This window comes from Acomys russatus, chromosome 20 (assembly GCF_903995435.1).
Source record: "Acomys russatus chromosome 20, mAcoRus1.1, whole genome shotgun sequence".
In the NCBI taxonomy this organism is placed as follows: domain Eukaryota; kingdom Metazoa; phylum Chordata; class Mammalia; order Rodentia; family Muridae; genus Acomys; species Acomys russatus.
This window is the reverse complement of record NC_067156.1, coordinates 60,998,891-61,026,796: the sequence shown is the minus strand read 5'-3', so window position 1 is coordinate 61,026,796 and position 27,906 is coordinate 60,998,891. Positions and strand designations below refer to the sequence as shown.

General features: G+C 43.8%; 2 protein-coding genes across 3 annotated transcripts in view; both read right to left on the bottom strand.

The window, feature by feature from the left end:
• Positions 1-17,008, bottom strand: part of Dym (dymeclin) — a 262,842-nt gene extending 245,834 nt beyond the window's left edge. For both annotated transcript variants that reach the window (XM_051163665.1, XM_051163666.1), the window contains exons 1-2: positions 16,831-17,008; positions 544-596 (exon numbers count right to left, since the gene is read on the bottom strand). In XM_051163665.1, coding sequence (XP_051019622.1) covers positions 544-596; positions 16,831-16,970 — 193 coding nt within the window. In that variant the 5' untranslated portion in view covers positions 16,971-17,008. The remainder of the gene's footprint in view (positions 1-543; positions 597-16,830) is intronic.
• The window catches only part of Rpl17 (ribosomal protein L17), a 390,846-nt gene that overhangs the window by 330,096 nt on the left and 32,844 nt on the right, over positions 1-27,906 (bottom strand). The gene's annotated exons all lie outside the window — the stretch shown is intronic.

Here is a 27,906-nt window from a genome sequence, read left to right as displayed (position 1 = left end):
TACTTTTACTGCTGAAGAAAACTCACTAGGCTTAAGTTTAAGTGTTGGATGCAAAATAAAAACCATGGCAGTGACAAGACAGAGGCATTTCCTTGAACGATGATTTTCAAGGTAAATGTAAAATTAAGAGTCATGGATGCTGTTGAACCAGAAATGCAAACACTGCTGTGAACTGTGAACGGCTGGGATCCACTTTCAAACAGCTCTGGGAACCACGTACCTATGTGGCACGGATGCTCTCCCTGACACAGGCGGAACCGTGTCAAAGATGGAGCTATTCAGGGTACACTTTAAAAAACAAACACATATGGTAAAAGAAGGCACAAGGGAAGCCAGGTGTGGGGACATGCCTGAAATCCAGCAAGGCCCCCTCATCCACCACAAACATAGACGAGGGGCACTGACAAAGAGTCTATGAGACAAACAATTATATTTTCATCAAAATAAGAATGTCACCTCATTAACTCAACTCATTGTATGCTATCAAAATTTTCAACAGAAATATTGAAAAACTGCCTGTTTTCCTATCCCTTCCCACCTTACCCAAAGACTTGCAAACTGAAATGGTTGCCTCTTCCAACAGCTTCAACTCAGTACTGTAGAGACAAAAGAAGAAAAGTAGTTATAATATTATACTAAATATGTACACCAACATAATGGAATGTATCAATTGGAAAAATTAGAACAAGAGTATGGTAAATAAGGTAAACAATAAAATTAGCAATATAAAATAAAGCTTCAATACAAAATAAAGCTACGTAGCTTGGGCTACAGTGTCGACCCTGTCTCAATTCAATTTTCAGTATAGTTAGGAAATTGACTCTAATTCTCAAGATAATAGAGAAGAGCTTGTCCAAAGCCGCATACACGGGGACCATGCAGCAGGCTCTGAAGCAGCGCTGACCACGCCCCTACAGTCATGTAGCGAACCAATACCATGCTTAGGAGGCAAGTAAAGTATGGCATCTCTGTGCTGTCAAATAGCTGAGCAACAGGAAGAAGTGTTGTTGTGTACCTGTAATTTCCAACACTTGGGAGGTTGAGGCAGGAGGGCTGCCATGAGTTCAAGGCCATCCTGGACTACAGGAGCTGAACAGTGAATCTCAGAACAGCCTGGGCTAATGCAGACCTTATCTCAAACAACAGCAACAACAACAATAAAAAATTTAAAAAGAAAAGAGAAGGAACAGGCAAGAAAATAAAGAGTACACATACAAGTGCCAGTGGTTCACAGACACAGAAAAACACCAAGACACAGGATTACACGCCACAAATACCAGCACTCTGGGGGCAGAGGCAGGGGGATCTCTATGAGTTTGAGGCCAGCTTGTCTTACATAACAAGCTCCAGGCCAGCCAGAGCTACATAGTAAAACCTCATGTCAAAAACACAAACACATGGCCGGGTAGTGGTGGCGCACGCCTTTAATCCCAGCACTCGGGAGGCAGAAGCAGGCAGATCGATGTGAGTTGGAGGCCTGTGCCTGGTCTACAAAGTGAGTCCAGGACAGCCAAGGCTACACAGAGAAACCCTGTTTAAAAAAAAAAAAACAAACCAAACCAAACAAACAAAAAAACAAAAACACACAAGCCGGGTGTAAGTCGAAGGCCAGCTTGTCTATGGTTCCAGGACAACCAAGGTAGCATGGTAAAAACTTGCCCCGCCCCCCCAAAAAAAAAATCCCTCTCCCGCAGATTTTATTTTTATTAAAAAAGAAAACTAATGAGAAAAAGGTTTTAGTTTTTAGTCTTTTTCAATAAATATATATTTAAGATATATACTATACATAAAATGAAATGGCTAACTTTTAAATATTCACTATGAAAATCTGCTTAATACATGTCTATAAAGGTTGAAACAATTGTCTGCTTAATATTTTCTTACAAAGTATATTTTAATTAATAATTTGAGAGCTCAACTTCAATCAAATTTCTATTTTGAAATTTTTATTCCATTAAAGTCCACATACATGAAAGAACAAAAAAGAAATGAGAACTCAGAGACATGGCCGGCATAGAACTCCCACCATGTCTGGAACATGGAGGCCAATCAACACAGGTCATCTGAAGAGCTGTAAGTTACTTTTCTTAACCACTGGGTCATCTCTCTGACGGCCAGGTCAAGTAGTGATCCAAGTTCAAATACTTGTTAAAATGTTTCAAAGGTGTTTGCTTGCAAATGTAAAAGAGCATGTTTTTTCATCTGTTTTTATTATTTTAAATTGTGTATGTACTCACACTCATGCACTCGAGCACGTGCCCAGATATACACTCACTTGCACACTCACACACAGACTCACACAGTCAAGTGCAGGTGCTCACAGAGGCCAGATGTCAGACCCTCCTGGAGCTGGTGTTACAGGTGGTTGTGAACCGCCTGCTGTGGGTGCTGCCAATCCATCTCAGGTCCTCTAGACACATAGGAAGTGCTCTTAAGTGGAGCAATCTCTGCAGCCTCAAGAATGCATCCTTTGAAGCAGTCTGATTTCTTCTCCAGGATGATCTCACTTCCTTGGAAAGCTGCTCTGTGTGGCTAGCCAGGCAGCTACCACATGCCCTTCTGTGATGAGGCCCATGAAGCCTGGCCCTCCTTACACACAGCTATCTCAAGCCCTATCTCAGCAATCACTCCAGGCAAGGGCATCCTCAGCAGCCACATTTATGCAAGCAGGCAAGCGCATCATGCACCCCGCCTCGCCTGAGCACCGGAAGACAGTACTTGGCGCTGATTCACTCAGTGAGAGTCAGAGCCCTGCTGCTGGGGACTGCAGCTCCTATGCGCTGAAGGCTGCATTCTGCATAGCACGTGTTTCCATTACTTCACAACAGTAGCAACATTACAGTTACAGAGCAGCAACGCAGTAACTGTGTGGTTGGGGGTCACCACAACTTGAGCAACTATATTAAAAGGTGGCAGCATTAGGAAGGTTGAGAAGCACTGCTGTAAAGGAACTCAACCAGGCACATTGACTGCAATAACAGAATGTTTTTGGTCTCATCCATTCACTCTCCAATTTTCTAAACTTCTCAGACATTTTTTTAAAAAATGTGCTTAGCCATCTGCTTGACTTGGAGCCCCAGTGAGGTGGAAAGCACCTGAGGCTGGTGACTGTTGGGACTGTTACAGGTGCACAGTATTTTTAAACAGATGAGCTGAGATATTCTGGCAGGAGACAACAAAGTATTTGAAGTAAATACAAGTAAAATGGTACTGCAAAACTATGCCAGTGTTCTCAAGACAATTACAATCAGAAACCAAATGTTTCTTAAGACAGGCCTTGGGCTCTGAAAATACGCAAAAAGGGACAAAAGGCAGCAAGTATTAACTCAAAGTAAATAAATGGCGCCACACAGAGAACTTCAATCTTATTCTATACATGAACTCCATATCTGCAGGGCAGATATGGATGTTAAAAGATAGTCAAAATTTATAATCTCATAACCAAACTTTTGCTCCCAAACTAACTCTATTAAACAACCATACGGGGCCCTGAAGCAATCCTGTCTCTGACGCCACATCAGACACCTCTCACCTAAAATGTATACTAAACTAAAGCCCCAGAGGGAATTCCAACAGCAAGAGCATGGACTGCCTCTTCAGCCACTGGATTCCGCACAATGGTCACCGTCAAAGCATGCCCACCAAGCATACTGCCTCATAACGTAGCCACTGCCACCAATACACAGAACCACCACACTGAAGAGTCCTAATCCCTGGCTGGTTAACAGGAAGCAAAGTGTCCCCTGACATGACGGAGAATATAGACTGAAGACAGGGTTGCTGTTGTTTTTGTTTTGTGGGTTTTTGTTTTTTGTTTTTTTTTTTTTGATTGGTTTGGTTTGGCTTTTTGCAGTTGTATGACCTATGACAGTACCTAGCTTGAGAGTCTCAGTGTCCTCCTTAGTGAAGGACACTTAGTGAAGGAAGGATGTCACCATCAACAGAACAGCAGTGTAAACCACAATGCAACTTGTGGAAAGCGCCCACCGCAGTATGAGTTTCCTAGTCCTCAACTACAAAGAACACCCACCCACAGGATAAAATTCCATGTGTTTATTCCTCATGTACTTACAAAAAGCTTACCAATGTGATGCTGTCTTCTCCCACTGGAGAAGAGGGACATACGCCACATCATTTAGTAATGTTGAAATGGTTAAGCACTCTTAAATAGTACCAGACAAGTATCAGGCAACATGAGACAGGGTTGGTGGCCCACACCTATAATCCTAGCACCTAAGAGATTGAGTCTGAAGGACCATGAACTCAAAGTGCCTGCATTCAAGTGCATATACTTCCAAACAGACATGCACATAAACTTTAAAATATTTAAAAGGGGACAGGCTGGAGATGGCACAGAAGTCAAGAGCATTGGCTGCTCTTCCAAAGGTCTTGAGTTCAATTCCTAGCAACCACATGGTGGCTCACAATCATCTATAATGAGATCTGGTGCCCTCTTCTGGCCTGCAGGCAGACATGCAGACAGAACACTGTATACATAATAAATAAATCTTAAAAAAAAAATACACACACACACAGAGCCAGGTATGGTGGCACACGCCTCAAGAAACAAAATAAAACAAACTCACAATTGTGAACATACACACACACACACACACACACACACACACACACACACACACAAAGAAATTAAGTAATATGAAGGCTGGGGCACATCACTCTGTATACTTTAAAAATTCTTCTGGTTTAAATTCAGTGACATAATCCTCTGGCGTGACAAACATCTTTGCCCTTTATTGCAAGAATGGTCTAGAGAGCATTGTGACAGAAAAAGTAAAACTTTGGCCAATATAAAGTGAAAAGTTGTAGAAAATATGTTCCATTATAAAGATAAACTGTCAACTATATTAACCACTAAAGGAGAAGAAGTTTCCAAATGTCATCAGTCACAATCTGGGCATGGCCTGGATGCATGGACCTGCTGGCCCTACCACCTCAGCGAAGAGGCCACTTTCAGTCAATGTTAGGGCACCACTGCCACCAGCCAACAGAGAGCTACTGTTGAATGTCAAGCAGTTTTCCAAAACTGACAAACAAAAAGAACATCTTTAATAAGAAGAGAAAATCATACTTGCATATAAGGAATTTTTACGTTTCTACCACCAAAGTAAACACATAGCACAGGTTACTAAGTAAGCCAAATAGCCCCAATAACTGTCATATATGAAAATTTGCCAAAATCATTTACAGTATGTTTGGTCAGCTGGTGTTAACAGGCCAGACAGGTAGCAGCTTGCAAATAAAGCCCAAGTAGAGTTAACACAGGCAGCACACTGAACTGGGGACTTGAAAGAATCTATCCCCGTGTTAAAAGCAGCCCCTGCCAAATCTGTGCCCCTTTAGTATTTCTATCCCTCCACACATTTCTCTTTGTCGCCTCAAGCTCTTCTTTCCTACCAACCTCTCTTCACCATTCCAGACTGCAGGTTTGCATTTATGGGGATCAATAGACTGTTGGGCCTCTGTGTTGGCCCTGAAGGATCACACAGAAAGAAGAAAAGAGGATTGACTGGCACACATTCTTGGAGACGACTATTACTGATTTGTTACATGGCAACACTGGAGGTTGGAGAAAGGACTCAGCCATGCAGAGTGCTCACAGCTGCTCTTCAGCGGGTCTGGGGTCAGCTCCCCACATCCACTTTAGTGTTCTCCTTTTCTGGCATCTGTGGCACCCATGTACACGTCATGATGTGTGTGTGTGTGCGTGCACGCACACATGCACACGCATGTATTAATAATAAAGAACACTTTTTTAAAAGAAGTAACCCTGCAACCTTTAAAAGGTCTTATGTTCTCAGTATAAACGCACTGCACTCGTCAGTTCACGCTCTACTACACAGTGCTGTCTGTGGCTAGGGACTTTACAAGGAAGAGGGTTATTTAGCTCACGGTCTTGGAGAAACAGTCCAATTGGGAAGCCTATTGAATCAGCTGAATGACTTTGTTTTGGGTCTTTTTTTAAAAGGTTTATTTATTTATTATTATGTATACAGTGTTCTATCTGCATGTATACCTGCAGGCCAGAAGAGGGCATCAAATCACATTATAGATGGTTGTGAGCCATCATGTGGTTGCTGGGAATTGAACTCATGACCTCTGGAAGAGCAGTCGGTGCTCTTAACCGCTGAGCCATCTCTCCAGCCCTGGGTCATGTTTTTTAATCAAAGCAATAGAAAAGCTCTTATTAACAATCCCTCGCTCGGGAAAATGCTATAAAATGCAATGGGTCACCCAAAAGACAGAAAAGAAACAAAAATGAAAACAGAAAGGAGACAAAGAAGAGACTCAGTAGAGAATAAAATGTTAATAAGGGGCTAAAAATATGTGCATATATTCATATATTAAAATGTCATAATGAAACCATTATTGTAAATGAATATGCAAATTTTAAAGACCCTATCACAGTGTTGAGGATGCTGCTCAGTGATAAGAGTGCCTTCCCAGCATCACAGACCCTGAGTCCAACCTCCAGCACTACAGCAGTAAGTGGAAATATGCATAAAGTTGGCATGCAAATGAATGTGCTAAAAACAAACAAGCAAAAAACCCCTTACATTCTATGCATGCTATTCAAAGTCCCTTCACCAATTGTTTCACTAGAAATGAAAGAAGGTGAGAGTCAGAAGTGAACTTTGGCAACACCATGGATGCAATACCAGATCACACATACCTGCAGCACTCGACACAAAGAGATGTTCAAGGGAGATCTACATAATACCAACCCAGGCACGCTGGCATGTCAAGGAAACCATGCCATAGGGCTGTAATGATGGCTCCAGGGCTAAGAGTACTGCTGTTGGTTCCCAGCACACACAAGGCAGCTCACAACCATCTGTAACTCTAGACACAGGGTTCTGACACTCTCTGGCCTCCCCGGCTCCAGGCACATGTGTGGTGCACATACATACATGTGGTATACATATATGCATGCAGGCAAAGCACTCATGCCCAGAAGGTAAGAATACATTTGAAAATATCTTTTAAAACAAAAATAAAAGTGTATTGTGCATATAACATGTTATAAAAATTACCTCTAGGCCATAATTACAATCAAACAACACAATGAATGATGAAGAATTAAAAGAAAATAAATTTAAGGATTACAAGGAAACTGGTAGGCTGCCATGTGACTAACTGCTATGAAACCATCAACTGCAATGTACTCAGGAAGCAAACTTCTAAATTATATATGTTCTTTCTCTCACAGCTTCCAGTAATTTAGACTGGCTATATTTTACTTTTTATGCACACTAGGCCCATACTCAAACGGCAAAAAATGAAAAGCTCATAGTTTTAGAGAAAACAGATGTGCAAAAAGCTGTTGGGGGAAATTATAAGAGAATTCTGAACATAGATTTGTTGAACAAATCACAATTATGATGTTTGTAAAATAAATACTAAAAAATGTTTTCATCTCTTTCACTAAAAATTGTCACAGAATATCTTCAAAATTTACACTGTATACTATTTCAGGCTAGACCATCCCTATTCTAACAGATATACAATCTTTGTCAGTTGACATGTGTCCTAGGTAAATCACAGAGGCACTGCTAAAGACTTCCCCTTACATTAGCAAAGAGAGAATTACACAAAGTCACAGCACTCACAAAAATCCATCCATTCAGTGGTTAAACTGCAGGAAGATTAATGCCTCAAAAGAACCTATTCATAGTAAAATTTCAAAGGGTAAACTGCATATAAATTTATTGCAGAAAATTTTAATGCATCAGGAAGAATCAAAAAGGTGTTTTTATTCGTGAGATTCGCAGGCAATCTATATGATGCCATTCAACTGCCAAAATCAAAGGCCTGGAACTATTAAACTGCCAAAACTGTAGCAACCACTACACTGCGTAAAACTTCATTTATTTTCTCAGGAAAATAAGAAAAAATAATGGTTTTAAAATTTAGATTTCAACACTGCCAAGAAAGCAATCAAGGGAGCAACGATTTTCTTGGCCCCTACTTTTTAGCACTGGACTAAGGCTTGTTGGCCCTACTGAAGCACTCACTTTAATGGAGCAATCAACAGATACACTGGATAACTCAGTCACCTTCCAACCACTGGAGGATACAGATGCAAGGAGGAGATGAAGTGTGAAAACTGAACTTCCGAGGCTCCTCCATCTGAGAAGATGAGATGCCAAGACAAGTCGCATGCTGTTTATCCATTAACAAAACAGCTTGATGCGATACTTTTGTCACCATCAGTACACACCTCTGATGAAAGAATGAAGAGACTCTAGGAGACAGTTTAGTAGCGACCTTGGGCCACCTCAGTGACAGGCAGTCTAGTCCCATACACTGTACGTAATGTGTGCCAAGAATGAAAACACAGAGGCAGCAAGGACTCAAGGAGAAAACTGCTTTCAAAGGAGCACTTGCTTCCTTCAGTCAGATACTCGTGAGCTAATGCAAGCCAAATCTCTTCTCTGTTTCTCAAGTGAGTAAACACATTTTAAAACTTTCAGATCACTCAGCCAGGTAACCTTAGCCACATAGAAGACACACTTGCCCAGGCATGTACAAATACTGGACAAGTCACCTTTGCCTTGCAGCCTTACTGCCAATAGTCACATGCAAGCATCGGACGTGTGTGAGAAACATGTAAAGCACAGCTTTGCACAAGCTTGAAGTGTGTAACCTCAGGATCCTTTCCTCGGAGTCATCAGGTCATTCTATGACCACGTGCAGTGCTCTGGTCGTTATTTGAAGCTCAGTTAGATTGAGCCATGCTTCCAAAAGGAGCCAGTGACACCTGACAGTCAACAGAACCCATCTCTGGATTATATAAACCTGGTTTAAGTTTGGTCCTTACAGCTACCGTACTCACAGTAATCGTGCACAAGCTCCCAGGGCTCAGCGCTAACAGACACGGAACAATAACACACACATGAAGACTACCAGAAAAGAGAGATGGCAGCCAGTCTGCCTCCTAAATAACGGAGGAGCTGACGGTGTCTGCACTGGCACCGCTTCTTACTGGAATGTCTTATCTTTTATAACACAAGGAAAATCTCTGAAAGAAATCCAAAGTGGTTAACTGGAACTCAACAACACTAAGAATAAATAAAGGCAGCCAGGTGTGGTGGCGCGCGCCTTTAATCCCAGCACTCAGGAGGCAGAGGCAGGCAGATCTCTATGAGTTCGAGGCCAGCCTGGTCTACAAAGCGAGTCCAGGACAGCCAAGGCTACACAGAGAAACCCTGTCTCAAAAAAAAAAAAAAAAAAAAAAAAAAAAGAAAGAAAGAAAGAAAAGAGAGAGAAAGAGAAGAAATGGAGGCTCTCTGTGTAGTTTTGAAGCAAATTATAAAGGGCATACATAACATGACTTTGGTTATATAGGAAATATATAACCCTATATATATATAGTCCAGGAAAACTCGCAGACAGAAAGTAGCACAGAGGTTACCAGGAGGAACTGGGAGCACTGAGGGAAGTTTGTACTATTTAATAGGCAAGGCACTTCTGTTTCAGAGGGAATAGAGTGCCTGGCAATGGAGACTCCGGATAGTTACACAAATATATTAATTCAAAAAATTATACATCACATTTTTTTTAAAAAACATACAAAATATTGACAGTGACATGTGGTGTTTGTGAATGGATATGACTACAGCTTTTGTCTCTGTATTTTATAACTTTTCTGTAATTAAGGATTCCTTAAATATTTTAAAAGGTTATTTTATTGGTAAAATTGGACATGAAGAAGTCATCTACTTACACAATGAGAAGTGCATAAAAACCTGGTTATAAGGAAATTCATCATACTTCTATTTTTATTAATGAAATTGAGAAGCCAGTAATATGGTCAAAATTAGCTAAATAATTTAAGGCTATTCATTAGGCAGAAAACCATTGAAAAGAGAATGTAAAGAATATGATGAGGGCTGGAGAGATGGCGCAGTGGTTAAGAGCACTATCTGCTCTTCTAAAGGACCCAGATTCAATTCCCAGAACCCACATGGCAGCTCACAACTGTCTGTAACTCCAGTTTCAGGTAATCTGACACATTAAAAAAGTTAAAAATAAATTAAATAAATAAACAAAAAAGAAAAAAAAAGAATATGATGAAAGCATTTTAATGGAGCACTAAAAACAGAGACAGTCATTGTTAGCCCCGTTACTCTTGACCACTGGTTAATCCTTTCTCTGGTCCCCCCCGCCCCCACTGTATTTGGAAGGTTTAAACATGAGTTTTAAATGCCTGTGTCAGAAGCTGCCTTTCTACCTTATCTCAGCACCATCTAGTGCCCAGTAAGCGGAATAATTCTGATGCAGTAGAGGCTTCCAGAGGGCAGCAGTTAGAAAGGCGCCTCCAAGAAGCAGAGACAGACAGGACCACACTTGGTCTGCTCAGGGGTACTAAAGAGTGTAACAACTAATCCCCACAGTCACATGACCAACAAGGAAAGGGGGAGGGAGATGGGGCAGGAAAGGACAGTCCCATGGCTTCCAATTGAAAAGACCATGGCTTCCAATTGAAAAGAAAGTATTATCAGAAAATTAGTTCAATTTATGTTCATTCTTCAGGTTCCGCTTTTAAGAGAATCCTTGCAATTTCTGAACTAAAATTAACCTCCTTGAAGAAGAGCAGAGTGTGACCTACCATACTCTAGGGCAGTGTTCAAAACTTTGGTGGGGGTGGGTGTCAGACAACCTTTTCATGGAGGTCACTTATCAGATGTCCTGTGTATCAGATGTTTACACTACAGTTCACAACAGTAGCAAAATTACAGTTATGAAATAGCGACAAAAATAATTTTCTGACTGCAGTCACCACAACATGAGGAACTGTATTAAAGCATTAAGAAGGTTGAGAAGCGCTGGCCTAAGGGAATGTGTCTCACCATATCCATCCAACAAGAGCCCACACAGATCCTACTCCCTCAGTGTTCTAATGTGTGCCCAAAGGAAGTAACAGGGCCACAGGTTCGTTTCCCCAGTAAGGACTCAGGCTTCCTTCACAGTCCTAGAGCACCACAGCCCTGAGCAACCTGAGCAGGTCATGGGACAGGCCAAGGAAAGGCTGGGAAGCGCTGTCAGCACTCCCTGACAACTGTCCAAGCCTGCCACACTTGCTTCCTCCTCCTCTCAACAAGAACCCACTCCTGCCCATTTGTGTGACATCATTTGCTGCCATATTAAATGTGGAAAAAAGACACTGAATACAACCCAAATGGTCACTCTGATTCTCAGGCACTCTATGAGTGTATGCTATGTCCCCACCAAAAGGAATGATGAATCTATGATAATATACAGAAAGCTTTTCAAGACATACTCAACTTAAAAGATGGCTGTACATACATTTAATCATAGAATTCAGTAGGCAGAAACAGAAGAATCTCTATGAGTTGGAGGCCAATTTGACCTACATAATGAGTTCCAGGCCAGCCAGAACTACATTGTGAGGCCTGACTTTAAATATTTGGCGGGGGGCGGTGTTCAAGACAGGGTTTCTCTGTTTTGCCTTGGCTGTCCTGGACTCACTGTGTAGACTCAGGCTGGCCTCAAACTCACAGCAATCCACCTGCCTCTGCCTCCCAAGTGCTGGGATTATAGGCATGTGCCACCATGCCCTGGCAGGCCTGACTTTAAAACAAAACACCTGGCGGTGGTGGCATACACCTTTAATCCCAGCACTCAAAAGGCAGAGGCAGATGCAGCTCTGTGAACTTGAGGCCATCCTGATCTACAGAGTGAGTTCTAGCAGAGCCAAGGTTACACAGAAAGTATGTAGGATGCATGCTATTTTGGTCTAAAACTACGGTGATACATGTGATATTTGTTTGCATATGCATAAGATCACCTTCAAAAGAATATTCAAGGCTGGGCGTGGTGACATAAGCCTTTAATAACTACCCTTGGGCACATTTCTCACTGCACCACACGCAGCCCAGCCCTAGACTGGATACACCTGTACCATCCACCTTCTTTGGGACTGTTCTTTTTCTGGTTCCTCCCAAACAGTTTCCAGAATCTTGTAGAATCTTCCAGAACTATCACCACCACCCAGCACACCCACAACCATAATGCCCCCCTTCCCACTTGTCTGCAGCATCTGTGTCTGATTTAACATCTCGACTGTCTTTCATTCTTATTTGAACTCTGTTTCAGAAAGATAAAAACTTTCTTGTTAACAAGTAATATTTAGTGGCGCACGTCTTTAATCCCAGCACTCCGGAGGCAGAGGCAGGCGGATCGCTGTGAGTTCGAGGCCAGCCTGGTCTACAAAGTGAGTCCAGGATGGCCAAGGCTACACAGAGAAACCCTGTCTTGAAAAACCAAAAAAACAAACAAAAACAAAAACAAAAACCAAGTAATATTTAGTGAATGACAATTTCACAACGTGATATATTTAGAATATTAAATACAATGAAAGCATGGTCATGCCCTTTCTGGAAAAATCCTTCAAAAGACGTTAGAAGAGAATTTAAACAACTTTAATACTGTGTAAAAACTCTCAAACCTTCCAACCTCCTCCTCTCACCACTTCTTAGGACATGTGTTCTTCTAGCTTGGGTGTGATGTTCTGCGCTGTGCGTGCTCCCCTGTCCTTCCCTATCAACCCTTATCATGCTCCATCCTATATTCTAAGCCCTTTGAGAGCACATGGTATTATCTTCCTAGTTCACCATAATGGCCTGAGAAACGAACAAATGATAGGACCACAGTGCGAGGTATCTGGTCCAGTAGCTCTAAATGATAAGCATGCGCACACATTATCAGCCCACTCACACACATCAGACTTTCACACCAGCATATGCAGACACCTACGAATCAAAATAAACACTGGTTAATCTGCATTTTGCCACCATTATGTAATTTATAAATCTGTAGAAAATAAACCACATAAACAGCTTTTAAATATGTTGTTAAGAAAGATGAGAAGGAAGCTGAGGAGATAGTGCAGTCAATAAAGACTTGAGGATGTGGGCTCCACTTACAAAGGTTACATGCAAAAACCAGGAGTGGTGACATGGACCTGCAATCCCAGCACTGGGGAGGTGGAGACAAGCTCATTTGAGGCTCACCAGTCATCCAGCCTGGCCTAACCAACAAGCTCCAAGCTACACAAGAGACTCTGTCTCCAAAACCAAAAAAACAAGGTGGATATCACCTGAGAAATTACTCCAAAGGCTAACCTCTGGCCTCTACACTCATGAGCACACATGTACAACACACCCAAACACACACACACACACACACACACACACACACACACACACACACACACACACGAACCTAGTACCCATCTACTGGCTAGACTGGCTACCCAGCAAACTCTGGGACTCCAACTGTCCCCATTCTGCCTCAGTTACAGGTGCAAATGGTCATGGCTATGTTTTGGTTTGGTAGCCTTGGTTGGCCTCGACCTCACAGAGATCCACCTACCTGTGCTTCCTGGGTGCTGGGAATCCAAACTCAACTCCTCACACTTGCGTGGAGGGCACTTTACTAAGGACCCACCTCCCCAGCCCCTCTGACGTTTACTCTTAAGTTACCCATTTTATTTCAATCCTTTGTTTCACAAGTAATACTAATAAGGTGACATTTTTAAATGCAGGACAATTGCAGTAGGATTTGCTACTGTGCCTGGAAACTCTGTTGCTTACAGCAAGGAAAGGCTAGTCAGGACTTACTGCATTTCGTTTTTCTTTTCTTTTTTTTTTTTTTTTTTTTTTTTTGTTTTTGTTTTGTTTGTTTGTTTTTCGAGACAGGGTCTCTCTGTGATAGCCTTGGCTATCCTGGACTTGCTTTGTAGACCAGGCTGTCCTCGAACTCATAGCGATCCACCTGCCTCTGCCTCCCAAGTACTGCATTTCTAAAACTTGGCCGACATCAATTTTGGGCTGTAAAATGAGCTGCTCTTGAAGATGGCACACATGGATCCAAGAAATCCCAAGAATGAACAATTTCAGAAATAGATGGATCCAGAATCAACTACAGAGATTCACCTTAGTCCTAAAAATTGATAAAAGAGGTAATCCTAGTCCGTGGCTGTTAATCTGCTACTCAAAACACACATCACATACTTCTACTGCTCTCTGCTCCTGTGAAGAGAGGGCCAAAAGCAACGTGGGAAATAATGAGGTTACTTCAGTTTACCCTTCCAGGTAACAGTCTATCACTGTTCTGGAGCAGAATCTGGAGCAGAAATCTTGCAGGAACACTATGTACTGTCCTGGCTCACTCCACTCAGCCAGGATTTTTAAGAGTCCAGGCCCATCTGCCTAGGGATGGTGCTGCCCACAGTGGACTGGGCCTCCCACATCAATCAGCAATCAAGACACTCTCTGACAGACATGGTCACAGGCCAATCCAAATGAGCCAGTTCCTCAATTAAGGTTCCCTTTCCCCAGGTGTCAGGTGACAATAAACACTGAGCAGCACAATCCCTGAGGAACAGGACAGACTCAGGCAGAAAGACAAAGCAGATGCTACCAAATTAAGTGCACTGTCCACAAAGGAAGCCTCTGGAAGTACTAGGCCTGCAATCTGCAACACATGGTCATTTGTTCCATGGCTTTTCATTAAAATTCCTTTATGCCTTTCTCTATAAACTAGAACGAATTAGTATTTCACATAATAAGCAGTAAGAATAGTAAAAGGGGTCGAGCGTGGTGGCGCACGCCTTTAATCCCAGCACTCGGGAGGCAGAGGCAGGCGGATCGCTGTGAATTTGAGGGCATTCTGGTCTATAAAACGAGTCTAGGATAGACAAGGCTACATAGAGAAACCCTGTCTTGAAAAGCAAAAAGAAAAAGAATAGTAAAAGGTATTGAGAAAAAGTGCAAAACACCTTTATCAATGAATTACAAATGATAAAGCCTTAGTAATTTAATCTACAAGGCACTGACACAAGTGTGGCAATGTGGAAGTTAAATCTTTATTAGAAATACTTTTTTAAATTTATGTGTCTGTGTCTGTGTGTAAGTGTGCACGTGTGCATGTGAGTGCCCAAGGAAGCCAGAAGGGGGCACTGGGTCCTCAGGAGCTGGAAGCACAGGCAGCATGGGTCTGGGGACTGAGACCAGCCCTCTACAAGAGCAGCAAGCAGCATAACCACCACACCCACCGGCACTCTCCAGCCCCGTGCGTTGGGTTGGGGTTTTCTTTTTGAGACAAGGTCTTACTGCATAACTCAGGCTGCACAGAACTTAACAGCCAACAGCCATTCTACCTCTGCTTCACTAATTTACTTCAAAACTTTTTTTGTTTTGTTTGTTTGTTTTTCTCTATGTTATTCTGGCTTACCTGGACCCCCTTTGTAGACCAGGTTGGCCTCAAACTCACAGAGATCCACCTGCCTCTGCCTCTGCCTCTACTGGGATTAATGGTGTGAGCCACCATGCCCAGTTACTTCAAAATTCTTAAAAAAAAACCAAAAAAAAAAAAAGGTCAGGTAACCCAGAGGTGTGAAACAACAGAAAGTTATGAGGCTGCCGCAGAAGTCTACCAACAGCTCTACTGAGCAGAAACCACATCAGCATCCAAAATGTCAGCAAGTAACAGGAAGGCATCAGGCATGAGGAAAAGAAGACCTCTTCACCCTCCAGCTCCCGGAGGCTGCTCACGGCATGCCACATCACATGACTGATAGACCTTGACACATCACATGACAGATGCTGCTTCCCTCTGTTGCCATTTCCCTTTCAGGAATCCTTGTTTTCCCACTGGCCCACCTGGATAGTACACATCAGCTCTCTACTTCCAGGTCAACTGAGTAACATGCTTACTTCCACCTGCTGCTCCCACCGCCCTTCACCTCCCAACATTACACAGAGGGTGGGTACTAGACAGGGACTCTACGTCAGTAATGTGGTTATAAACAATTTTTTAAAAATCTAGCTACTGAGTCTATGAAAATTCAAAAATTCTAGTTATTCTACATTACCATGTAGCTATCACGATTTTGTAACAGTTTACATGAGATACTCTGTGTACCTGTTAAATTAGCAATGATCAAACACACACACACACACACATACACACAAAGTAGAGCTGGAGAGACAGATCAGCAGTTACAGATACAGACACTCTCTGCTCTAGAGTTTGATTCCCCAACACCCATGTCAGATGGCTCACAGGCACCTATAACTTCATACATACATGTGTACATGCACACACACAGAGAAAGAGGGGGAGAATAAAATAAACGTTTCTAAAGTCCAAAGGGTATATTAAGTTTACAACAGAGAGGGAAAGCAAGGCCTCTGAGATTCCGGGGCTCACTGCATGAGTTGGTCAAACTGGCCCAGAATAACCTGGCACGTGAACTAGAACTAGAAATGCACATCCATTCTGACCCAACAATTCCACTTCAAGGAATTCATAATAAACCTGTATACATGCAAAATAATACACTCTGCACTGTGAAGTAATGAAATACTAGAACCAGTCTAAATGCCCACAGCTAAGAGCTGAGTAAGCATAGTTAAAGGCTACTGTGGAGCCACTGAAAGGATAAAGCAATGATCATTACTTCCACAGATGAGACACATGTTCCTTAACTGGAAGAGAAGGCAAGGGAGAAAGTGGTCTAACACCATTTGTACCTGGACAGTGCTGTAAGACTGAACGAGGGTGTGGGAAGCACATTCCCTCCGGAGGGTCAGAACAACTGCTTCTGGCAATTGTATTGGATAAAGGGGACAGACAAAATGAAATAATATAAAAACCTACTTCCTACCTTCCACCTTCTGGATTTCCTACTGATGTGCATGCTGACCAGAGTGGAAGAACACTGGGAAGCAGTATACTGACAGAACGGCTCCTCTGGCTTTCTAACAGAATTTTCAGTCTTACCTGCTGGTTGGTGCAGGGAAAGAAAATGAAAAAAGCTGGTTCCAGAAGGGGTCGTTTTCAGAGATGGACTCAGTGCCTGAGAGCTTTTTCAAGTACTCGTTTTTAGGAAGATCACTGATCCTGCTGCTGTTCGATCCCATCTTCTGTATGGTAGGCAGCTCGTCCTCCTCACAGGGGCATTTCCTCCACAAGACACCTATTAAAAAGTAGAAAGAGTATTCAAATTGTCCAAATAAGCATCCCACTGTTCGCAGCACTGAGCTAGACAGATATAAAACTGCAGCTCCTCTAAAGGTCCGCGTAGCTAGCTCTCTTCACTTGCAAATACACTGGATCTCAGGTGCAAAACCCCAAAGGAAGAGATGGGATTATAATCTATCAGAGCTGACAGTGCACACAGTAAGATGCACATAACTGCGGCTGGGGGCATGCTCTGTGTGGTTCCCAGCACTTGCTACTCTATCCCAAGTGCTAGAGCGCAATCCCAGCACCCAGGTGAGGCAGCTCACAAATGCCAGGGTCTCCGCCTCCAAGGGAACCAACATCCTCTTTTGGCCTCTGTGGACATCTGCCCACACACGTGTGCACACACAAGGAAGCACACATGGAAAATATAAATAAACAAATATTTTTCTTTCTTTCTTTTCTTTTTCTTTTTTTGTTTTTTGAGACAGAGTTTCTCTGTGTAACAATCTTGGCTATCCTAGACTCTCTTTGTAGACCAGTCTGGCCTCGAACTCACAGATATCCACCTGCCTCTGCCTCCCAAGTGCTGGGATTAAAGGCCCAGCACAAACTTTTTTCTTTAAAAAAATTAAAATAAAAAGTGAACACAACTCTGCCCAAGAAAATGTCTCAAAGCAAATTCCTAATAATCGTAACCTGCTAGTTACCAAGAATAGTCTGGAAACAAAGTTCTCTTATAACTAGGACAACAATGCTAAACACAGTCTGGATGGCGCAAGCACAAAGGAAAGCGTAAGTAAAGCAGTGCCCATGTGCCCGCAGGGCTTTCTGAGGGAATGGAGGCTGTCCTACTCTTGGTTCTAGTTGGAGTTCTGAACTCCAAAGAAACTGGCATCTCACTGCTGGACACTCACAGACAGAAGACAAACGGCACCTCACTGCTGGACACTCACAGAGACACACGGCACCTCACTGCTAGCCACTCACAGACAGAAGACACACGGCATCTCACTGCTGGACACTCACAGACAGAAGACACACGGCATCTCACTGCTAGACACTCACAGGCAGAAGACACACGGCATCTCACTGCTGGACACTCACAGACAGAAGACACACGGCACCTCACTGCTGGACACTCACAGACAGAAGACACACGGCACCTCACTGCTGGACACTCACAGAGACACACGGCATCTCACTGCTGGACACTCACAGACAGAAGACACACAGCATCTCACTGCTAGACACTCACAGACAGAAGACACACAGCATCTCACTGCTGGACACTCACAGACAGAAGACCCACGGCATCTCACTGCTAGACACTCATAGACAGAAGACACACGGCATCTCACTGCTGGACACTCACAGACAGAAGACACACGGCACCTCACTGCTGGACACTCACAGACAGAAGACCCACAGCATCTCACTGCTAGACACTCACAGACAGAAGACACACGGCATCTCACTGCTGGACACTCACAGACAGAAGACCCACGGCATCTCACTGCTAGACACTCACAGACAGAAGACACATGGCATCTCACTGCTGGACACTCACAGAGACACACGGCACCTCACTGCTAGCCACTCACAGACAGAAGACACACGGCATCTCACTGCTGGACACTCACAGACAGAAGACACACGGCATCTCACTGCTAGACACTCACAGGCAGAAGACACACGGCATCTCACTGCTGGACACTCACAGACAGAAGACACACGGCACCTCACTGCTGGACACTCACAGACAGAAGACACACGGCACCTCACTGCTGGACACTCACAGACAGAGACACACGGCATCTCACTGCTGGACACTCACAGACAGAGACACACGGCATCTCACTGCTGGACACTCACAGACAGAAGACACACAGCATCTCACTGCTGGACACTCACAGACAGAAGACACACAGCATCTCACTGCTAGACACTCATAGACAGAAGACACACGGCATCTCACTGCTGGACACTCACAGACAGAAGACACACGGCACCTCACTGCTGGACACTCACAGACAGAAGACACACGGCATCTCACTGCTAGACACTCACAGGCAGAAGACACACGGCATCTCACTGCTAGACACTCACAGACAGAAGACACACGGCATCTCACTGCTGGACACTCACAGACAGAAGACACACGGCATCTCACTGCTGGACACTCACAGACAGAACACACACGGCATCTCACTGCTGGACACTCACAGACAGAAGACACACGGCATCTCACTGCAAGACACTCACAGGCAGAAGACACACAGCATCTCACTGCTGGACACTCACAGACAGAAGACAACCGAGCAAGTGAATGGCAGTTAAAAACAAGCCAGCATACTCTTCTGACATTGGCTAACACAGACGTCAAAATAAGTCAAAAGAGGTAAGGGCAGCCAGGACATTTTAATAAAGGGAAGAAATCACCAAGGAGATAAACAAGGGACTGCAGAGATGGCTCCAGGGTTAAAAGTACTTGCTGTTCTTCCAGAAGGCCCCGGGTTAATTTCCTAGCACCCACACCCAGATCATCTGTAACTCCAATTCCAGAGGTTCTGATGCTGCCTTCTGGCCTCCACAGGGAAGACACACATGCAGGCAAAACTCCATATACATAAAGTAAAAATTAATCTTTAGGGCCGGAGAGATGGCTCAGAAGTTAAGAGCACTAGCTGTTCTTCTAAAGGTCATGAGTTCAATTCCCAGCAACCACATGGTGGCTCACAACCATCTGTAATAAGATCTGGTGCCCTCTTCTGGCCTGCAGGCACACATGGGGGCAAAATACTGTATAAATAATAAATTAATGAATCTTTAAAAATAATAAATATTTTTTAAAAAGAAGCAACCTCTGTAAATATGTATCTTAACAAATATTAGATTTCACAACTTTACACACACACAGACACACCCCAAACCACTAATGAACATAAAAATTCAGATATGTCCTGTCTGACTAATAGTGGCAAGTTGCAATACCCTGCTCTCATCTTTACGTCACCTAAAATAATACCAACTAAAAAAGTCCTCAGAGTTGAACTACACCACAGGTCAACTGGACTTAATGGACATCCACAGACTAGTTACACCCAACAGACATGGGATGTACTGTCTTTTCAGCAGCACATAGGACTTCCCCAACATTAGCCACATGCTAGTCCACAAAACAAGCCCCACCAATACAAAAGAACTGAAATAATTGCTTATATTCTATGTGATCACAATGGAATAAAACTATAAGTAAGCAGTAAGTAAAGCTACAGAAAACATACAAATTTGTGGAGATTCAACAACACACTAATAAATGATAACTGGGTCATTAAGGAAATCAAGAGATAAATTAAGAATTTATAGAATCAAGAGTGGATGAGATGGCTCAGCAGAAAAGATATACCACTTAGCAAAGATAAACCAAGATCGAATAAGCAAACTAAGCAAACCCATAACCCCTCCTGAAATAGAAGCAGTAATTAAGTCTCCCAATCAAAAAAGCCTAGAGCCAGATAGATTCAGCACAGAATTCTACCAGATCTTCAAAGACTTAGTACCAATACTCTTCAGATTATTCCACAAACTAGAAACTCACAGAACACTACCCAGTTCTTTTACAAGCCCACAGTCACCCCTACCTACAGCCCAGTCACCCCTACCTACAGTACACAGTCACCCCTACCTACAGTACAGTCACCCCTACCTAAAGCACACAGTCACCTCTACCTAAAGCACCTAGTCACCCCTACCTACAGCACACAGTCACCCCTACCTACAGCACACAGTCACTCCTACCTAAAGCACAGTCACCTCTACCTAAAGCACACAGTCACCCCTACCTAAAGCACACAAGAACCCAACAAAGAAAGAAAACATCAGGCCAATCTCCCTTTTGAACACAGATGCCAAAGTTCTCAGTATAAAACTTGCAAACTGAATCCAAAAGTGCATTAAAAAAACAAAACAAAACAAAACAAAACAAAAAAACTATGCACCATGATCAAGTGTGCTGTATCCCAGAAATGCAGGGATTGTTCAACATAACACAAACAGGCTTCTTTCCTGGCTATAGAGCTCAATTTTGAGCCAGCCAAGAGATTCCCTCCTGTGTTGCCTCTTGATGGTGAAGCATTAGGTCCAACAGAAGTTTCTCCAGGGATGTAAAAGCTGGCTCGGTGGTTCAGAGCCCTTGTTGCTCTTGAAGTCATCCCGGGCTCAACTCCCAGGATCCACATGGTGACTCACAATCATACCTAAGACTAGGTCCAGGGGATCCAACCTGTCCCTGACCTCCTCAGACACCAGGCATAATGGTACACACACATACATACATACATACACACACACACACATGCATACATGCTGCATGAAAATCACTCATACATAGAACACAAATCTTTGAGCCCACTATAGGAGGCCAGACTAGAAGATGCCATGTAGCTCAGGCCTCAACCTTCCATCCGATCTTAGCCTCGCAAATACTGGGATAACAGGTGTGCAACACCATGCATGCATGCAGTGGATTTCTGCATGTGTATCTTGGGGGTGGGTGCTTTTGTTTTGGAGGTTTTGCTTGCATGTGGGTTTTTGGTTGGTTGGTTTTGGTTGTTTGAGACAGGGTTTCTTTTTGTAATAGCCCTGGCTATCCTGGAACTCTCTTTGTAGACCAGGCTGGCCTTGAACTCACAGAGATTCACCCACCTCTGTTATTTATTTTTTATGTGTGTAGTTGTTTTGCCTGCATGTATGTCTATACCCCACATGCATGTAGTGCTCACAGAAGCCGGAGGAGGGAGTTGGATTCCCTGAACCTGGAGTTTAACAACTGAGCCATTTCTCCAGCCCCCTGTTGTTTGCATTTTAAAGACATTTTCTTCTGTAGTTCCAGCTGGCCTTAAACTTGCTATGAAGCCAAAGGTGGCTTTCAGCTGCTGGTCTTCCTGCTTCTGTGCCCCGAGTGCTGGGGCTTCAGGGGTGCACCACCACACCTAGCTTTCAAGCGGCCATTTCTACTTCCTTCCGTCCATCGTATTAGTGGCGTGCCTAGGCTGGTGACACGTAGAGGGAAACACAGCAGAGTGGCGGCAACAGCTACTGCTGCAGTAACAAGAGAGGCAGGCGGCCTAGAAGTGCCGCTGGGCCAAAAACAGGGTGCAGAGAGGCTTCAGAGAGCCAACAGGAGATTATATGCCCCAGTCCATGGAAAGGTTTCACAGAGCTGCCAAGCCTGAAGATCAAGGGCCTGCAAGCTATACTGGCATCTCATAGGGTGAGGAGCCCCAGAGTTATAGGAAGTGCAGCTACAGGGCAGAGATCTCGGGACCAGAGGCCTGCTCAGGAACCCTAAAACGATCCAATGCCACCCGCAGCTGCTGGCTGCTGCCACTCACAGCTGCTAGAGGTCAAGGACTATGATAGCTGCCAAGTACCAAGGTGACTGATGCTTAAGGCTCAGAACAAATACCCTTGGATCTAACTACCTGCAGCTTTAAGTGTCTGGCTTGAATTGGAGCAAAGGGCACTCAATCTTCCGGGGTTAGGCTTAGAGTTTTAAGACCTCTGGGTCTGAGGCTAGCCCCCAAGGACACTACTGCCTGACAATAAATAAATCTTTTTTAAAAATTGAAAGAAAAAAAAAATAAAAAGCTGACTGTGCTCATTTGAATAGGAATGGCCCCACAGGCTCATATATTTGCTTCGTCATAGGGAATAGAGCTACTTGACAAGGACTAGGGGGTGTGGCCTTGTGGGAGTGGGTGTGGCCTTGTGGGAGGAAGTGTGTCACTGGAGGTAGGCTTTGGAGTTTCAAAAGCTAAAATCAGGCCCAGAGTCTCTCTCTTCTTGCTCCCTTCTGATGTAGAACATTCAGTTCCTCAGCAAGTAAAGGTAAACAGTTTGTTGACAGTCAGCTATTCATCAGGGGACTATCCTAATTAGCTGTTAGCACTGCAGACCTAACACTAACATCCTGGATAAACACCTCCAAGTGTGTGGATTAAAAACGATTGGTTAGGAAAGAATATTGGTATACTGGTATAATAATTTATATCTGGGGCAGGGTGGTGGTGATGAACGCCTTTAATCCCAGCACTCGGGAGGCAGAGGCAGGCGACTCGATGTGAGTTCGAGGCCAGCCTGCTGTACAAAGCAAGTCCAGGACTGTCAAGGCTACACAGAGAAACCCTGTCTCGAAAAACAAAAAACAAAAAACAAAATGTATGTCTGGCTTTCCCTTGGTCTCTACTGACTGGATTTTGCTCCTGTAGGCTTTATTAAGTTAGAGAAGAAGATGACATCAGACCAAGAGAGAGAAGACGCACCACAGTTTGCTTCAAATTGAACCCAACCGTGTTTCACTTTCCCTGCGGTACCTTACGGAAGCCCATGAACACCGCTGAAAATGTACTCATCTGCAGACTGCTTGCAAGGCATTCCAAAAGGCTGGGCTGTGGTCCCCAGCGCTGTCTAACACAAGCGTGGTAGTTGGGGCTGGAGAGATGGCTCAGCAGTTAAGAACACTGTCTGCTCTTCCAGAGGACCAGAGTTCAATTCCCAGCATCCACAAGGTAGCTCACACCTGTTTATAACAGCAGTTCCAAGGGACTCCACATTCAGACATACATGCAGGGAAAACACTAATGCACATAAAGTAATAATTAGTAAGTTGTCTTAAAAAAAGCAAGCCAGCATGGTGGTTCGCAGCTGTACCCAGCACTGCACGAGGTAGATGCAGGAGAACAAGCCGTTCAAGATACAGAGAAACGTAAGGCCAGCCTGGGCTACCCGAGATTCCGCTTCAAAAAAGAAATTGGTGAAAACCGAGTTTATCGAGTACATGAATACTTCATCTTCAAAAGAACAAACTTTCACTGAGAAATCTACCCTCTTACTCAGCCCCTGTCCAGCCCCAGAGACAAGGCAACAATGGAAGAGAGCACTCCCAGAGAACCTTTCTCACTATATACGGTACAAAGGCACAGTCTAAAGGGTGCACAGTGGGAAGTATGTCTGTCACCCATTCACTAACCGCTTAGTTTGTCAAGTCAGAGAAAAGTCTACCAGCTTCTTTTGAAGTAAAGGTCCTTTAATGTTCCATGTATATAGAAACATGTGTAACATGCCTTGTTTACACTGTCCGTGGCCTGTGGTATAAACCTCTTTTCTTTGTTGGCACAGAAAAGAAAAAAAAAAAAAATATATATATATGTTTGTATATGAAGCACTTCATTCCTTTTCAAATGGTACAACAAACCAACGGGTAACACTTATGCTGGTGGACATTTAGGGAGTTTACAAATTTTTTGATATTTCAATCATGTCTATCTTACATATGTACCAACTCACATTTACATCAGCAATGCATAATTCCCCACCACAAATAGGTCAAAAAGAAAAGCTTTTCAGTATGTGCTTAATTTGTATGTCTTCTACTATGAATGAGGCCACACATATATATGTATACGTGTATGCACACACACACACATATATGTATATGGTTTATTTTATATTGACTTAAAGAAAATAAATGCTATTTTCAAAATAGCTATGATACATCACAAACATAAGCATAAAATAACTGCTCAGACCAGTTTGGTTAGCACTATGAATGAGTCTACAGAACACAGAGAAAATTAAGATGGCCCACACCAAGCAAAGTCCAGGGCCTACTCCCTACTCTCTACCTAGAAATACTATAAATGCTACTTCTTATTTTAGTGATTACACAGCCATGCTAAAAAAAATTAATAAATAAAAATAAAATAAAAGACTCATAGGGGATGAGAAGCATCCAAAAAAATCTCCATAAAATAGAAAACCGGAGATGAGCACAAAAGAGAAGCAGAGTCCCAGAGCATTGCTGGCTCCAAGGACCCCATGAGAGCCTGCAGACAGTGACTCCAGCCAGGGAACTAAACGAAGCTGGAGCAGCCCTGGACAGCTGCCCTGGACAGGGAGTACAGCAAAGTTCCACTGCCTGTCCCTGTCATGCCCCCTTCACTAGGGCGAAAGCAATGCCCACAGCAGATGGATGTCAGGAGGAACAAGGCAAGCAATGAAGAGGACAGAGTCGTCTGCCTCTTTGGGTGGCCTGGCCAGAGCAGAGCCAGGAGCTGGCCCTAGAGGTGCAAATAAGGGAGAGGCGGCGCCTTGACCAGCTCAGCTACTGCCCAGGCCCAGATCCATGGCTCTGAATTGATCCCACCCTATTGGCAAACAGCTGGACACATGAAAGGCCAGTCCTGCTGATCCAAAGCTGCAGGATCTCCATGACACAGGGCAACCGCAGGATAACTAGAAGGTGGCTGGTGAGGACCCAACACTGATGGTGTCATGGCCAGAGATCTTGAACCAGACCAATGACTCACTGCAAGTGAAGATGCTTGGACAGATCATATTCTGTGGGACACACTATGACATATTACAGCTTCCATAATGAGATGTGCTCTATACTTTGCTGTTGTTGTTTGTTCATTTGTTTGCTTTGTGTGTGTTTTATTTGGGGGGCAAGTTTGCAAGGTCAAAGGGCAGATGTGAGGGGATGGAGAAATGAGCTAAACTAGGTACATGATAAGAAACCCACAAAGAATTAATAAAAAGTTAAAAAAAAAAAAAAAAAAAAGATATCCTGCCTCTGCAGAAAGTTCTACCTGCTCACTCCCTATCCCCATGACCGTGAAATGAAAAACTGAGCTCCATTGGCATCTCCTCTGGCATGACTAATGCCAGGAATTCCAAAAACACACACATTTAACACTCACACATGCACACATGAACACTTACCACATGCACACATACACGTGATCACTTGCTTCCATTTTGACTGGAAGCCCCAAGCCCTCACTGAGGAGAAAGAAAGATAGAACTTGAAAATCTCCACCATTCAGCCACCAGCAGAGGCCCAGCACCCTCTCCTTTCTAGGCACCAAAGACTTTAGATTTCAACTCTTCCTAAAAATTTAATAGTAATCAATTCCATCTTCTGGTTTCACCAATGGTTTCCATACTATTGATAATTTCACTTTTCTCCTTCTAGTGCCACCCTGACCAGAAGGCCACTTCTGTGGACATCCCTAACTTAAGACTATATATTTTCTATGCACCCCAAACACGCCTGGTACTCCAGAGATCAGGAGAGCAGGTGAATGTCCTGGGACTAGGGTTACAGACAGGAGTGAGCCACCATACAGAAGCGAAGCCAGAGCCTCTGCAAGAGCAACAAGTGCTCTGAACCACTGAGCCGTCTCTGCAGTCTCACCTCAGCTTTTCTAAATTCAAGGATAGTATCTCCAGAAGATGTAAGACACAAGGAAATGTTGGCAACGGTGCCGTACAGAGGCCTGTGACTGAAGGAGAGGCACGCTGTCCCTGTGGCTTGCGCACTCAGCTGTCAAAGGAGCTACTTCCATGTACGGAGTGAAGAACGCCATCTCAACACACGCAGAACTGATTCCATCTCCTCCCACACACTTTCCTATCGCCGCCTCACCCCTCCCCTCAAGCTCTCATTATGTAAAAGAGGACTTGAAATGGCATCTCTCTAAGTTACATAACATGAGAATCAGGCCTTTTCTTTCTTTGTCTCATCCCTATTAACTTCCAGCACACTGCTAAAGAGAACGTACTCAAAGATGCTTGCTGAAATAGGCATGGTCCAAGTTAATAAACGCATGAAAAGATCTTTATCCTAACTAGGAGTTAAATATGCTATTCAAAATAGCAAACTAGGGCTGGAAAGATGACTCAGTGGTGAGGAGCTCTTCCCCAGGACCCAAGCTCAGTTCCCAGCACCCATGTTCTGGCCTCTGGAGTTGTATGGCCTCTGTCGTATACACTGGTACCCAGTGAATGACAGCAGGGTTACCTTCCAAAAGTCCCATCAGGCTAGGGGCAGGAGGTGCAAGTGGCTGGAGAAACAGTCTCCCTCATCCTCAGCAGGTGGCTAGGCTCAAGGGTGTAGGACAGGCTCCCTTCAAGGATCCGACGGCCACACATGACGACGTGGACCTTCTTCCACCTGGAATCATGGGATTCCAGCACCGATCAATGTGTTACCAATGCAAGGCATCCTTTCTGTCGCACTTGTCCCTCAAATGTGAAGAACTAAGCCCACTAACACCTATTCATAACCATCTGGTTTCCAGAAAATCTAATAAAGGGTCCTATGCACCGCGCTTCCTCTTGCCTACCCCAACACGGCTGGGACCCGAAAGGAAGCCAGGAAGCCTTCTCCCTAGCCCTGCTCACGACAGGAAGCACTAATCTAAGACAAGGCGCTGTGAAGACCAATGCTGGGATTTATGTACGTGTAGGAGAGTACCTAGTGGAATGTGGAATATTCACATTCCCTGATGCCTAATATTTTCACGGATGCATTTATCTACTGCCTTCCAACAGGCCATCCTCATAAAGGAAAAGCTTTCTAAAGAACCTACTTCACAGCCAGGAGGGGTGGCACACGCCTGTAATCCCTGCACTCAGGAGGCAGAGGCAGGCGAATCTCTAAGAGTTCGAGACCAGCCTGGTCTAAAAACGAGTCCAGGACAGCCAAGGCTACACACAGAAACCCTGTCTCGGAAAGACAAAAAACAAAAAAGCTACTTTACAGATAAACTGACATAAGTTGACAAGTTGTATGAATGCCCATATTCACCACACCCCTGTTTATAACAAGACCCTAAACAGTTTGTACAACAGTCATCATCACTTGGGGATAACTAAGTGTAGAATAAGCAAGCTATAAAACACTCGGAAAAGAAGTTAGATCGCACATGTGCGAAGATATGAAGATATTCTGTGGTGGACTGACTAAGAATGGCCCCACAGGCTCACACATTGGAATCTTAGTCACCGGAGAGTAGCACTATTTGAAAGGATTAGGAGGATGTG